We start from the raw sequence: 16,850 nt of genomic DNA, 5'->3' as shown, positions 1-16,850 counted from the left end.
ATACGAAGGATCTTCTAGTACTAGTGCTAATATATCTTTATATAGTGATACCGCATGATTTCACTGATGTTAGGAAAAGAAAACATGAAATATTTTCTTCCTAAATTATTCACCATACATTTGTACTTCGCAAAGCAATAATTATATTAAACTTAAGTAGCAGTCTTTCTAAAAATCAGACAGAAAGTGATTCATGCATGTCAAAAAAATACCGAATTTAGTGTTATTTCTTTTTCAGCAACAGTTACTGAAGATATCAACATAAATATTTTACTATTTGGTTGTTGAGCGTTTGAGATAAAAAATATAAAGATCATGAAATTGGCACTTTGCAAGAGTAATCGTTCTTAACTTAGTGTAATTTGTTTGATTTTAGTGGGAGATGAATGTGTGATTTTCTAATATGTTCATATCCAAAGTCAGATATAATTATCGTTATTTGAAAGTATGAAATATGTAAAATAATACGTGTAAAGCATTGTTAGTTTGGTGGTTTTTTTTCACCATGAATCACTTTACCATTGACAGTGTCTGAATTATATGTGCACTTGTACTTGATTTCACCAACATTTCTGTTGTTTGCATTGATACCCAATCCCTCATGGCCACAAGGGGATGCATATAAATAAAGAATTATGCTGTAGATACTTCTATCACTACAGTAAATAAACAGTGGTCCTTTTCACAAAAAAATTGTAAGTGTAAAATTAGTCATAAGTTATGACGTCATAGTAAATAAAATTATTGTGACGTCATAACTTATCACTAATTTTACACGATTTTTTTGTGAAAAGGACCACAGATATTTTTTCTAAGATGTTGATGACTAACGATTTACCTTCTGGCAACAGTTTCCTTTGACAAATGTGGTAAGGCTAGACCTTGTTTATTTAAAAAAAATGCGTGCTGAATTATGTTGTAGTACGTGTACTTTGTTATTTATATTCTTTTTTCTTTCAATCTCTATTTCTCCATACCATTTTTTTTTCTATTTTCGCTTTTCCAAAGAGATTTCATTAGCATTGTGTAATTCACATTATGGTGGATCAGCAGTTAAGAAAACAGTTCTTTTACTCATACATCATACCGCTGTACTGCCTCTTGATAGGTCAAACTAGTTTCTGTATTTGAAATCAATTTCATCAATCACTTCCTTTGTTGCTATTGGTTCCTAATCCCTCAATGCATGTCAATAAAGTATTACGCCGTAGGAATTTCTACCGCTACAGTAAATAAATAGACCAATTTCTTAGAAATTCTGTAGGTAGGAAGTCGTAGAGTAGCGGAAGCAGTTATGCAACTTTCATATAAGAGTTTTATAAATAATCATGAAAGAACGATGATGGAGTGATTTTTAACAATAGAAAAATACTATTCTATTTAATGTCTCATGTACAGGCCCACCTAAGAACCCTGCACATTTAGACAAAAGTAATAAAACAAAAATAAAAATAATAAAACTTTATAACAATGAGAGAATTTAATTTTCCTTTCCTCTTTAACTAATCCGGGACGGAACATTTTATGAGCAAGTCCATGGTTGTTTCTAGAAAAGCAGAGAACGCTTACCATATCGGATCACCTGGTCAATGCTCCAAGTTTGTAGAGAAGTCCGGGGTGCTCAGTTACTTTTGTTTCTTTATAAGTGTTCTTTTGGTTATTTCATCTTTGTCATTGTATATGTATGTCTCGTTTTATCCTTGGAATATAGTCGTTTGATTTTCGCTAGAATCGTGGTTCCCTTGATTATTCATTTTACAATAAATGGTATTCTAAGAAAAATGTGTTACCATTGAGAGTTGAATGATAGTTAATGAAACATAAGATTTGTATCTTCTGATAATTGATTTCTTCTCACTATAGGACATACATCATTTCTGGTGTTGGTTTTTATATCTTACAGATACATACTAAATGAATGTAAAGAAAGTTACAAAGAAAACGGACTTTTTAACCTACACATCATTCTTATATGAACCTATATCGAAGTGCTACAATAATTGTTGAAAAAAACATGTCTTATGATTTCTTTAATTCGAAATGCAATACATATCTAATCAAGCAGATGCCGTGAATAAACACGACGTGGTCACGAATTCCGTTGAAAATCTTTATTGACATCACGCCTACGAGTTTAATATTAATGTTGATATAAGTATGAGACTTTAATATTTTACCATTAATCATTTTTGTCCTCTTTCATTCTTTGATTCTTAGTAAGATTTCTGTTATCTTAATTTCGTATTAATATCACGTTAGATTGTTTACGTTAAATGCTATATCATGGTAAAAAGGTATTACAGACAGATGTTTTTTTTTCAAGATCAATATGTGACATGGATTATCAAAACTCTACAAGAAATGATTCAATTTAATAATTTCGTTTCAAAAGTATACTAATATATACTTTACTCTGCAAAACCAATAAAAAAAAAACATATGTATACAGATGTACAGGCATATTTTACAAATGGTATTAAAATCGCGTAAAAAAATGAAATACAAATGACAATATAACAAATACTTGATTTGACTAAATCCGCCACCAAGGATTGAACCCTAGACCCCTCAATGTCAAGCCAACGACAAACCGATTCGGAAAATTATTCCTTAAACCAAGTCAAATAATTGGATATTTTAATATCACTACCGTCCTGCCACATTTTCCTTACCTTAAGAGTCTTCGTATTACGAAAGACTCTAACACTAGCTCATAAGCTAACCAAACCCCACGAGTTTTGAGTTAGGCGCAAAATGTGCCCGTTAAACAATAAATACAAATATTCCTCTGATGCAAAATCGAATGGGTTATGTTAGAAGGACGGCTAAAAAGCAAAATGATGAATTCGATCTCACCATTTATAATTATATTGGTACAACCGTTATGTACACACTAAGAAATTAACCAATTCCCATGATAAAGGGTTATAATACTACTTCAATGTATGATTTCTAGAACTTATTTTAATTGCAGGAAGTAAAAGTGTTATCTACCAATACGTTGCCTGTAGCAACGGCCCGGATGAAAACCAGGACAACAGCTTTTTGACAATTCTTTCAAAACCTGGACTTATGTTTGGTCTAATAAATATTGTTGGTGAGTATGCTTATTATGGTAATATATGTGAACCTCTGTTAATAAAAAGGTGCATTCCACTTGTTGAAAACTCATTCACCTCATGTGACAAAATGACTCTTCAGAAGAAAAAATAAAAGCTCTTCAAATTATAGATAATTTTTTTTCATATGATTTCCATTCCATTAAATCTGAAGATGCGAAAAATAAAGGCACCCGCGAAACTACACAGTAGTATAACGTGAAAACATTTTTATTATTGGGGAGAATAAACTATTTTCAAATGATATTCTAAAAAACTGTGTAAGTACACAGTTTTGAAAAAAAAGGCAAACACATATAAAATAAAACAATATTAAATACATGATTGAAAAGATAAAGCAAACCATTGTGACTTTTTCAATAAAAAAATACCAAGCAATTTCTATTAGGAAACTTTTTTCCAACTGAAATGGGAAATGTGTCTGTCGAATGTATATTTGTGAAGTCATGCAACTATTGGTAGACCCCATCACAGTGAATATCAGTTTCATTTATTTTGCAAATTTATATAGAGATACATATTTTTAGTGCACAAAAATCTACTGACGTGATGGAAAAAACGTTACCTTCAACATATGTTTAACACAATGGTAATGAAAACTTTTGTTTCTTAAAGACAAATTTTTGTTACTTTTTCTTAGCTTTAGGTGAGAAATCACAACGTTTGTGAGAAATAAGTCGTGTAATAATATGATACAATGCGACACCAGGAAATCTCAGACATCCTCAGATTTAAGATTTAAATATGTCTTCTGATTCAGTTGATATTCACAAAAGAACTTGAAATCTTAATCTTTGGTGTCTGGGGCGTCTAGGACTCTCAGTTAAAATATAATTCCTCACTACTGAGACAAGAGGTATGTATGGCCATTGAAGAATTCTTTTCCCTATGGCATAGATAATAGATAAAACACACGACCATTGTTACGTCCCATTAAAACATTTAATGGCATCATGTAAATAAAAAACTATTTCAGTAATTAGGGCGTTCGGAAAAGACTTTTGAGTCAAAAGAAAATTCTATTGGTTAAACTCCGTTTAACTTGAACATTCAAGACCACATGTGTGAGAATGTCCACCCAAACGTTTTTAAGCTATTCTTTATGACATCACAGGTAAACGTGTTGTGACGTCTTGTAAATATAACGAAACATAAGCATGCCCTATTTCCATGAAAAAAAAAACTTTTTTCTTTAGACATGATAGATAATGTGATATGTTCATACCATAGAGTTTAGAATGAGGAAGCAAATATTAAGCAAATATTATATGTTAGTTTAATTTAATAACTTTCCCTATTTTTTTTTATTATTCTTCAGGAAATTTTGGAACAGTGTTTGTAGATCAGTCTTACTGGCAAAGTTCTGTTGCGGCAAAACCAAAAGAGGGAGTCTTTGGTTTCATATTTGGGGGAATATGCTGGTTTGCCATCCCGTTCGCATTTGCTTCTACAACAGGTCTGGGATATATAGCGCTAAGCGCACAACAAAATGCACCCTTACTTTCAGATGAAAGTGTAAATTCAGGTACTTATTATTTAATAATTACATTTGCTGTGTATATCATTTAAATCTGCTAGTCTCATGACGAAGCACTTTTCATTCAAAATTTAACACAGTCATGATGAAACATCGAAAATGAAAGAGTAATCAAGGGAACCAAGGTTATAGCGGTAATCAAAAGAATGTAATCAATCCAGGGGCAAAGACAAGACATGGAAAACAGACATACACAACAAAGAACACAAAGTAACTAAAATCATAAACACAAAGAAACAAAAGCAAATGAGCAATTCAAACTCCATCAAAAACTGGAAGCATGGACCGGGTGCACCGGTAGGGTAAGCGTCATCTGCTCTTCTAGAAACAACCGCCGAGTTGTTCATAAAAATTCATATCCGGGGTAGACGAAAGAGGAAAGGAAAACTATGACACGTTCAACAAATCAGTTTTCATGGCGCAGATGGATACACCGTAGCGATCCACGAGTTCATGATGACGACAATAAAACTTCTGTAGTGACGACTTCAATCTTACAGCAGAAGCCTATTTGTTAGCAGTCTGAAACATTCAATTTTTAAATAGAAGATTCGTCAAACGCATTTAAATAGTAAATTAGATAATGCGTTCCGGACAAATGCACAAGAATAAAGAATTGAAATAAACAGTCAAACAAAACAAAACTTGATATCCTGTGAGGTGTAGCAAACACTTAAAGGGCGATGTTTCACATCTTCGATACCACCAACAAAAATGTAAAGTTATATTGGTAGGTATTGCATTATAAAATACCAATTTGTGATATTGTTCAATTTAGACAAATATTTACAACATTGCTACTGCATAACCTTAGGGTCAACTGGCACTGTTACAGTGGCACTGCCTCAGTGGTTTTAAATTACAAAAAATACCAGTCAATTATAAATATAGATTTCAGTATGCTGTACATTTGTTTCATGGAATAACCTTATAAAACACTCCTTTATGCATTATTCGTACCTAATAAACTTTACATCTGGCTGACAGAAGATATCGTTTCGTTGGATTTCTTTGGTAATTTGAAAAGCAATTGAGCTTAACTCTATGCTTTACGACGAGATGATTATTTTTTTCAAGTCATGGACTTTTGTACAAAAAAATGTCTTCAACGTCAGAATCAATGAATTTATAACAAACCTATGACATCATGTTTGATTTCAATTAAACGCTTAAATGCATAATATAATGAATGTCTAAAACATCTGAAGTAAATTTCCGGAAGTTAAATACTCAATGTAATTTAAAACAGTCCGATTGGAAAAGTTACGGTAAAATTATTCGTTTGATTACATTCGTTAATTATTTGGTTCGATTTATACAAAATTACCTAAGTTGTAATGTCAATTAATGTCACAAATATTAACCTTATTTTAGGCCATTGAGCTATATAAAAGTACATAAAAAAAGTATATAAAAGTTATTCATGTAGTAAAGTGCAGCGTAGTTTTTTTTTCAAATTAAAACACGTACCAAGATGATGAGATTCGATGTTATAAGTGCTGATTTAAACTGATGTATGAGATGATTAAGTATATTTGGTGTTTATTGTGCTAAAAAGACATTAATTTAATTCAGCAATATTATTAATCAGCTGTCCCAAAATATAAAGTTCGTACTACTGCTGGACGGACCAAGTAATTCAGTATATTTGTTGTGGGTTGGGACGAGTCGGGGATAAACAATCTAAAATAATTTTTTACTTAACAAGAAAAACCTTTAAAGGAAGAAAATATATCTTCCGAATTTATAACAATGCCATATCACAGATATATTCATCTTTGTCTTTCTTTCCATGCTAAATATAAATATGTTACATAAGTCTGTTGAAGTAAATGTTATTTGATGGCACTCAGATTGTTGTTTGTTGACAGACTTATTTGTGTATTGGTTCCATTGAAATATCAGAAGTTTTTGTAATTAACTTTAAATGTAAGAACTCAGAACCAAAGCAACAAGAATATAGTGCAACACAGACTAAACCTTTAAACAAGACAAGGCGCATTTGTAGGCTTGGTTTGGGATATAAAGCCCGGGGTTTTGTCATATTTCAAACGAACAAATTTATTACAATTTTGAGAAATATATAATTTTGGTCCTGGAAATCTCCAAACAAGAAGTATGACCTAGTAACGTCCGTGACGAACAAAACAATGGTCAATTGAATAAATATATACTCAAACTGATTTTTTCTTATAAGACCTAAGACTTAAATGATATCCAGTGCATTCATTCGTACAAAATTATCTTGTTTAGTGCATGTATATGTCGTTTTTAGAATCACTACAATCGCCAATGTATTTTGTCTTATTCACTCAACTTCGTAAATTGAACTCTAATTAATTTATAATTAAAGGTTTAGTCCCACCAATAATAGCCAAAGAGTTGCTAGGGAGACCTGGGGAATTCATGATTTGTGTGATGATTTTGATGGCCATAACATCTACAGGGTCAGCTGAAGTCATGGCTGTAACATCAATATTAGTGTATGATGTCTATCAACTTTACCTTAAGGTAAAATATAATAGGGTGGTATAATTTCAATTATGTGATATGAGTATCATTCCTAAACACAATCAGAAACTGTCACTGATAGAGGTAGGTAATTCAATGTGCAGTAAACTTACTGTACAATTGATACATTTTCGATCTACATACGCCATATTTTTACGTGACTATAGTACATTCTGTAAGTAGGTTTAGATCAAAGAGTAATCAAGGAAACCAATGTTATAGCGGTAATCAAAAGAATGTAATCCAGGGACAAAGACCAGACATGGAAAACAGACATAAACAACAAAGAATACGAAGTAACCAAAATCATACCCACCAAGCAACTCGGACTCCTCTAAAAACTGAGAGCATGGACCAGGTGCACCGGTAGGGTAAGCGTCCTCTGCTTTTCTAGGAACACCCGCCGAGATACTCATAAAAAGTAAAGTCCAGGGTAGACGAAAGACAGTTTTGGAATTAGAATTGAAAGTAGGTTTTTTTTGGTTTTTGACATGCACGAATCATCTCATATCTGATATGTATTAAGCCTGTTATGTAATATACCAAAAGACTTTTCTGTATTCAACAGTTGTGTTGGTAAACTGTCTTTACATTTCCATTTACATATTGGCCACTTCTAACGACATCCCTAACCAAGTAGTACAAATACCAGTATCATAGTGAAAATATAGGAAAACAGAATATGCAACTCATTTCTGTGATTACGTCTCATTTCAATCCTCGACTAATGTTACCCCTCAAGCAAGCTCCCAACGTTTATGTGAGGGTTTATATATGAGCAAAATAATATAATATTTAATAAATGATGAAATGAAAAAGTAAAAGCACTCCAGTTATAAAACAATGCGTACTTTATATAATAACATATATATATATTGATATGATGTATTCTTTAACAAAATGAATAAATAGTACCATGGAAAACTTTGCTGTGAATAGCATACCTTTCGATTTCCTTTCTTTTTTAAGAGGTCAATTTTAATTACCAATCAAACGAATCATATCAAACTGCTTATTCTCAGAAAGAAGAAACTTTCAACGAAAAATATGAGCAATTTAAAATAAGATCCATGTACCGTATGATTTCGAAACAGCAAACTTGTATTTGTAACATCAAATTTAATCATAAATTTCTAATAAGTTTTGTTAGTTTTGGATCAAAATATGCAAATGATTGAAGAACCATTTATTCGTTTGCCGAATAAAAAAACCAAAATTAAATTTCAAAATTAAAATCATTATAATACGTTTTTGGAGAGATGTTATGGATACTTAAGTAAAAGTCTATATAAAGTTCAGACATTGTCTATATTAAAGTGATTCATTGTGAAGAAAAACCCACCGAACGAACAATACTTTACAATCTACACAAGCTATATTTTTACGTAACAACAGACCTTGCAATAGGCTGATCTGTACTTTTGATAGAATCATTCATTTATCTCCCACTAAAAGCAATAAAATCGAACAAAATCAAGAACGATAATTCTTGCAAAGTGCTCATTTTATGTACAATCTACATAATATTTATCTCAAAAGCGCTGGTTATGTGGTCTGTAACTGATTCTGAATAAGAAATAAAAGTGTATGCTGTGGGTTTTTGACATGCAGAAATGACCTCCTGTTTGAGTGCTACTTAAATGTTTAAGATTATATCTATGAACCTCAGACATATTTTATTTCTTCAATTAAGCCTTTCCGTTCAGTTCACGACGCTAATAGTTGCATCCTATGTGGCAGAGCTAGGGGTCGATTAGCCATGCCAAGAGACAAGTGTAAATGTGTCAGTATGACCAACTGCACCAGTTGTGAAAACGATGACAAGTAAGTACATATGCAATCTCCTCCGCAGACATATTCTGTTCCTCATTCAATACATATCACTCCGCTAGCTTTTAGCTATGCTATTCAGGATGTCATAAAAGAAATTACAACACACGAGCACTACTCATAACGAATCCGAGAAGCTACTTCCGTTGTACTGTACTTATTTGTATAATAAGCTGGTTTAAGTACTGAGTATAGCAGAGGTGTACAGCTTTGAAATATCAAATATACTATTTGGCAGGAGATTGATACCTTTGTAGTTGATCTAAAACACATGTCTATTTTTACCTTCATAGATAATAATGGCAGCCATAAATGTATATCGGACAAAGTGCACGCAATGGAACAATTAAGCAAAACATAGAGTTTCTATACAGGAAAAGGAGATAATTACCATTAAATACATATATAGACTGGTTCCCGATCGTGAAAGTGTATTTTTAGTAGCTAATACCTGGAAAGTATTCCCGGGAACCAGGATAATACATCTGAAACTTAAAGATATGAGCGTTAAGGAGTAATCAAGGGAACCAAGGTAATAGCGGTAATCAAAGAGTAATCAAGGGAACCAAGGTAACAGGACAAAGACCAGATATGGAAAATAGACATACACAACACAGAACACAAAGTAACTAAAATCATAGATGCAATGTAAACAAAATCAAATGAGCAAATCTAACTCCACTTAAAACAGGGATCATGGACCAGGTGCACCGGTAGGGTAAACGTGCCGTAGACTATTGTTGAGTACATGCAATTTGATATAATTAACCGTTTACTTTCTAGTTTTACAATGTTCATTGAACTATTTGCACTTACAGGCAAATAAGAATGTGCAAGAGGACAATAAAACCTACATATTCTTGTAAAACACATGGAATATTCAGAGACTACGTAGATTACCTTCTAAGAATTAAGAATTGGTGTTTAATGTGGACAGTCCTCTGTATAATTCCATTGACAGTCTTATTAAACATACTGGAGGTAATTTTATTACTGAAGAACAGTCACAAAAAATGATTTTCTTAATTGCTATTTTGTTTTTTATCGAATCTTTTAAAGTAACATTATCGTCTAAATTGATGTTTTCCTTTCGTTGCTGCGATGGATGCTTTATATAATAAAAATTACACATTACAATACCGAACTGAAAATGGATGAACATAAGAACAAAACAATTAATGTAGGGTCCAAAATTCTCGTTTTAAAGATATTATGAATAAAAAACAAATGGTATTTTTCTCTATAACAATGTTGAACATGATAAAAAGCGATCTCATAGTTTTTACTCCGTCTTTGCCTCTTGAGTGCAGCAAACCTTGTATTATAATTTTCATATTGTATAGAAAATACAAATGTATTATATAATGTTACCAAGTCTACTATGGCACTTATGAGAAAACTGTTAAAATGTGTTCACAAATAATTTTGCGTTCTGTTATTAAATCTTTGAACATATATATATATATATATCTTATTTATACAGCTAAGTTTAGGGTGGTTGTACCTTTTTATGGGTATTTTGATTGGTTCGGCAGTCATACCAATAGTGTTATGTATGTGTTGGGAAAAATTGACGGGTGACGGAATGATAGCAGGAAGTATAACGGGAACAAGTCTCGCCTTAGTTACATGGCTTTTAACAGCATCGTTTGAAGAAAATGGTCTTCACCAGTTCATTGATAATACAGGTACTAATTCTGTAGAACATGAATTTCTAAATTCATGATATTATTCGTAAAATGCTTTGTGTCTAATATATCAGCAGTAGTGGGTCCAGTGGGTCCGGGGTACCCTTTGTAGTTGAAAAAAAAATTCCTCGCAAAATTTAGCAAAAATGAGCAAATAGTAATTCTCTTTTTAAAATCGTTTGATCCGTCCCTGACTTAAACCAAGTCCGGACCGTTTGGCTGGTTTCCAACTTTCCAGATACAAAGGCGATGTCTTTGGTGTATCCTCCAATGAAGGCTTTGAAAAACAACGAAAGTCCCCAGAGCAGGGTATCATCAGCTTGATTGGGACTGCCCAACCCTTTGGAATGAATGTCAAAACTCGTATATTTAGTCACCATAACCCTGTTTTCGTTTCAGCAATTTTCATCTCCAATTTGATACATATCTCATAATGCTCAAGGTCAATTTTGAAGGACACATTTCCTCTGTGGTAGGGATTGAGCTTTATCTTTAATACTTTTTGCCCCTGACGAAGGCCGTGAGGCCGAAAATTAGGGCTCACATTTATCATTTTTTTTACGTTTTATTCATATTTTATTAGTATTTAGTTCCGTTTGTACTGTTTAAGCATGGCTGCCGTTCGCAAATTGATTATTCTTATTGACGTTTAATTTGAGTCACCTCACAACATAGATTACTTTTATTTTCCAGATTTTGCTTTGATATTGCCATTTGTTTTACATTTACTTCGAGAGTATCCTAAATTTTGGTAAACAAGTTCACTATGTGTGCTATAAACCTCAATATACCCAAATGCAACGAACTGTCGCTGAAGTTTAACATACGCTTACCCTACCGGTGCACCCGGTCCATGCTCCCAGTTTTTAGTTTCTCGTTTGCTTTTGTTACTTTGTATGTATCATTTTAGTTACTTTATTTCCTTGTTGTGTTTGTCTGTTTTCCATGTCTGGTCTTAGTCTTTTGATTACCGCTATAACCTTGGTTCCCTTGATTACTCTTTCAATAAGAGACCTAAAGAGTCATTTTTGTTTTACAAATCATATACCAAATTTAATTAATTTTATCTTTGTAGTATTGTTAATCGTTTTAAAGCGAAGTAAAATGATTTGAATGTGCAGCTGGGTTAACACATGAATTTTTCACTTTGAAATATCTATCACTTTATTTTTAATTAACCTGACTTGAACAAAAACAATATAAAGACAATACAAACACTTGTATCGGGAAAGCGGACTGAGTTTGTTCTTCGACTTATAGTGTTACATTTTGCTGTAACAGAGATAAGAAGTGACGAAGTTTTGTTTACACTAACTCACACACTAAAGCAAGCTAGACGACTGAAATTGAAAGAAAGCGTTCATTGGTTGAACTTAAATTGAGATGTAAGGCATATTTGCGTTATAAAGTAAAATGAGTTTTTGTACAATGTAAACAGATGTAAATGGTTCCCTAGAAATGGCAATCAAATGACTGAATGAAATAACAAAACAAAACGCCTGGTAATTTCATATTCTACCTTACATCATGGTTGCTTTTTCAGGGAAGGAATTACCCATGTTAATAGGTAATCTAACATCAATTTGTGTTGGTGGTTTGGTATGTGTCATTGTCAGTTTGGTACAGACTAAACAAAGAGGTGGCTGTTTGTCCAATGAAACATGGGAACTTACCAGAGATATTGATAGTCCGTTGAGTCCATGGACAGAGTTATATGCCACGTACGTATATGCGGTGGAGTGGAACATAAGTTCATTAATTACTAGTTTAGATTCGGATAAGTATATGTATCAGTCATTTTATCATACTTTAATATAATTTTTAAAATTTTTCTGTTTGGTTAGTTCTTTTTGAATAAACAATTTTGTTTTGTATAACTAGGTTTGGTTGTGTGGCGTACGACATTAGTGTCGATAGATACACACACTTGATTCGAATAATCCAAAATAAACTAGCATTTATATTGACAATGAATTCATAATTCATGATGGTTGGACCGGAATGCATTAGAAAATTAAATCATAAGAAATGCTTCAAACTTTCGAACAGGTTATACAAAATACCCAGGTTGGTTTTGTATAACTTGCTCATAGCATAGAAGTACATGCTTGAAATCAAAAAAGCAAATTACTTTTTATCTATTCTTGCCATAAATGTGTTAAATATTAGCCTTCGATTAACTTGTGGTTGAATTGTACTTTAGAGTTTTAAGTTTCTCTATATTATGTTCCTTGATAAATGAATGTCGTTTACAAGCGTCTGTATTTTAATTAGTAGTTTTAAAACAGCTATCTTTCAACAGGAATATCAGGATAACTGTCTTAAAGTCTTTCTGTCTGTTGGTCCACATTTCCGCAATACTTCAAAAAGGCTAAAAGTGATTCAAATATTTTTCCTGTAGAATGTTCATCTTGTTCAATGATTTTTGTCATTTACTATTACTATTTAAATAATGTTTGTTTCAAACTTATGGGACTTAATTTAAAAAAAATGATTGATTTTATCATCTGTCTTATGTTTTGTATATTTTTGTAAGTAGTATCTTTTATGTTGTTAGAACAATGCACACCCTAAATTGTAAAAGCACTTCGCCCATATCAGAGAACAAAAATCATTATTAATCGGGTTTCCTGTTTTAGCAAATACCTGTTGGGTTTTTCCGAGTCTTAAACATGATTTTTTTTATTTCTTGACATGGTTAACGGAAACATCTTGTATATATTCCACAGGGAGCTTGGTCTTAAAGATGCAGAATCCCTAGATTGCCGTCCAGACATAGAACATGTTAAAAGGACATTTAAAACATCAAGCACAATAGCCTTAGCCGGGAGTGTAGGATGTACCATACTGCTAATATTAGTATGGCCAGTTGTCATGGTTGCTATTGGCAACTTAGAAAAGACTGGGTTTGTTGTTTGGGTAAGATATTTTTTACATTCAGTTTTCCATATTATTTGACCAATATTTGCAATGCAGTTTGGTAAAATTCTATAGTTTGTATAAGTCAGAAAATTAATATTTAGTGGAACGAAATTAGCATTCGAACTATTTGATTTTAATTTTTAGGCATTGATAGAAATATTTAATAAATCAAAGAGAACAAAAACAATATTTCCGAAAGATTAAGTGAAGGACGAAACATCTCTTGTACTTTGATTATATCTGTTCTTCAAATCACAAACAAAATTGGTAACTCTTAAATACTAGCTTCGATAAACACCGAAACACATCTCAAATGACATTGTATAAAAAGTCCGCAAAGGTTATAATAAAATATCAGACTTTATTTTTAATGACGCTCTTTAAGCCTATTCGAAATTTTAATGTGAAATGAAGGACGCCATGATTAGAACAAGGTACATAAATAAAACAAATTAAGTAGAAGAATAGATACTGAAACGTCAGAATAAAATAAGTAACCGCGATCTTTTTTAAAAGAAGTGAGACTGGACCGGATGAACTGATAGGGTAAACGTTATCCAACACCCGTTGCATTGCTCGTAAAATGACAAATCTGGGTCAAGACGGAAGTATTGATTAACGACAGATATGTAATGATTTAGTCATATCATAACGATGAACGAGTTCGTCGCACGTTATACATTTATAAATATTTCATTAATAGAATGCTTAATAAAAACAGTTATGATAAAGCAGATGCATTTTGTAGGTTACTTTTGGGCAGGTGTGGGCATACCTTGCTGCGATCTTTATAATCATTGTCCCAGTGATAACAGAAGGTTTAGATATAGTCAAAGTATTTAAGGAGAATACAAAAGTACAAAGCGAAATATCAAACCGTAGAAAGTCAAAGTCTATATGTAAAAGTTTTGTTGATCTGAAAAAGGAAGAACTTCAGCTTAAAAACGGAAATTGTACAAGCCAGTTGGAAGTACATTTGGAACAAGGGGTGAACACGATGACTATCACAAATATACAGGACAATAACAAGCCGATGTCACCAATGCCATCTTGAGTAAAAATGCATACATTCATGGAAGTGATATAAATAATTGTGATTTAAAATGAAAGTAGGTCTATTAATAACCTAAAGCACAACGTACCGAATACTAGAATAGAAAACTTTGAGTACTTAGCAAAAATACGTTTTTTAACATCCAGAATAGCTATTTAGTGCAAGTTAACTTTCACTTCTGCTTTGTAAGATTTGGGAAATGCAACAGTGGACATTGTTTCGCCGGTAAATTTAAAAAAAAATATATTTACAAACTGCTTAATTTCTCCGATTAAGAGAAATTTATTATGATCGAATTTAAACAAAAGGTTTGAGCTTGTCATACCTGTATCTTTTACACCATGTGTATAAACACGCCGCTTTAAGCATTAAAGAGAAACCTGTCTCTATCAAACCACTCTCAAAACGGTTTTAATCAGTTTTTGGTACAAAGTTCAGGTTTTTCAAGATAGATTTCATTTAGTAGAAAAATGACGACTAGTTACTGTTTTATCAGGTTCCGGGTTTCGTTTAGACACGTTTCTCTGTATTCAAATTATTTTTATTTACGTGTCTGTTTATCTTACAAAAGAAAAAAAGTGTTTTCGGAAAGTTTTTTTCCTTAATCACATACCTGTCACTGCTACAGTGTATAACGAGTCTTGTCGTAATGACTCGATAAATATTTTTCTTTAATAGCAGTATTCCATTTTCATTATTGTCATGTTTCGTGTAACTATAACTTTTTATGTTCAAGACGCTCTTTGTCGTACAAAAGTTTTAAAGTTTGTATTTCATATAGACAAAAACATTGGACAATCTCTATATCACCACACTGACCTCTAGTCCGAGTGCTTATATTGATCGAGATTGATATGGCATTCAATAAAGATATCTGATGCAATATACACTTTATCATACATTTAAATTCTTGTGGTTTACTGTATTCAAAGGGTCCGAGAGATTCTGCAATGAAAACGATAAGGAATACCGAGTAGGGTTACGATAAAATTAAACCTTGCGATAAAGGGTTGTCATAAATGTTGATAATGTGATACTGGGGTGTGACATCACCATGTTTAATACGTGGCAAAACTTTAGACTTCATCAGATATTAAAAACTGCCATTGTTTTATATCTTTATTGTTTTACTTAAAATACTGCATGAAGAATCAATTTCAATATCAACCGAAAAACAAATGTTTCTTTGATAGTTCATTGTAGAAAAATCATAACCCTTTATCTGAATCAAAACACTGTAATGTAAGCAGCTGAATATTCTTTGCTTTTATTTGTGTTTTCCATTCTTTGAAGAAAAAAGGTTACATTTCGTGTGACTTCTAGGTCATTTAGTGTAGATTGCAATTCATTTTATAGACTTCTAAATTATCCCGATAAATTCTGATGCAAATGTAATGACATGATGCACAAACTATGCTAAACAGAGTCTGTCATATCAAGGGACTTCAAAAACGTAACGTTTGGCTTTATAACGAAATCATTGCAGAGAAGGTGTTTTTTTTTATTATTGTCTTGGCACTTTAAATGTAACATTCCTATCCAAAGGCTTACAATTTGCAGACTTCAATGACTCGACGGTAAATGTACGAAAATCAATTGTTCGCAAAGGTAGACTATATATGTTTCATATAACAACTGAGTTGTACCGTTCAATTTTATGATGTTTCGTCCAGCTGTTTTTCCATTTAAGCTACAGCTCACAGGTGTACACAATTCTTTTGTACATATATCAAAAAGGGAAATCAAGGGAACCAAGGTTATAGCAGTAATCAAAAGAATGTTATCCAGGGACAAAGACCAGACATGGAAAACAAAAATACACAACAAAGAACATAAAGTGACTAAAATTATACATACAAAGTAACAAAAGCAAATGAGCAACTCGGACTCCACTAAAAACTGGGAGCATGGACCAGGTGCACCGGTAGGGTAAGCGTCCTCTGCTTTTCTAGAAACATCCGCCAAGTTGCTCATAAAAAGTCAAGTCCGGGGTAGGCAAACGAGGAAAGGAAAACTATAAAACATTATTTACTGCTTCGCTTTATGAATTCATGCTTCTACATAGAGACAAAGTGTTATACATTCGATTCTTCAAACTAATGTTTTTTTGTTCTATTAATGTGAATTTTAAGAGGAAATAGGCTGTTCCTATTTGTCAATTTTGAAAACAATTTGCATTGCAATGAATA

At 32.3% G+C, this 16,850-nt stretch overlaps 1 protein-coding gene across 1 annotated transcript in view; it reads left to right on the top strand.

The window, feature by feature from the left end:
- LOC148601061 (uncharacterized) overlaps positions 1 to 15,108 on the top strand; it is a 53,936-nt gene extending 38,828 nt beyond the window's left edge. The window contains exons 5-13 of the mRNA XM_088555549.1: positions 2,975 to 3,097; positions 4,438 to 4,644; positions 7,010 to 7,167; positions 8,861 to 8,991; positions 9,816 to 9,978; positions 10,481 to 10,685; positions 12,229 to 12,406; positions 13,415 to 13,604; positions 14,356 to 15,108. Coding sequence (XP_088411675.1) covers positions 2,975 to 3,097; positions 4,438 to 4,644; positions 7,010 to 7,167; positions 8,861 to 8,991; positions 9,816 to 9,978; positions 10,481 to 10,685; positions 12,229 to 12,406; positions 13,415 to 13,604; positions 14,356 to 14,661 — 1,661 coding nt within the window. The 3' untranslated portion in view covers positions 14,662 to 15,108. The remainder of the gene's footprint in view (positions 1 to 2,974; positions 3,098 to 4,437; positions 4,645 to 7,009; positions 7,168 to 8,860; positions 8,992 to 9,815; positions 9,979 to 10,480; positions 10,686 to 12,228; positions 12,407 to 13,414; positions 13,605 to 14,355) is intronic.
- Positions 15,109 to 16,850: the final 1,742 nt, after the last annotated feature.

Source organism: Perna viridis, chromosome 12 (genome assembly GCF_037379345.1).
Source record: "Perna viridis isolate PV_CMFRI_1.1 ecotype Kerala chromosome 12, ASM3737934v1, whole genome shotgun sequence".
Classification (NCBI taxonomy): domain Eukaryota; kingdom Metazoa; phylum Mollusca; class Bivalvia; order Mytilida; family Mytilidae; genus Perna; species Perna viridis.
This window is presented reverse-complemented; position numbering and strand designations above follow the sequence as displayed.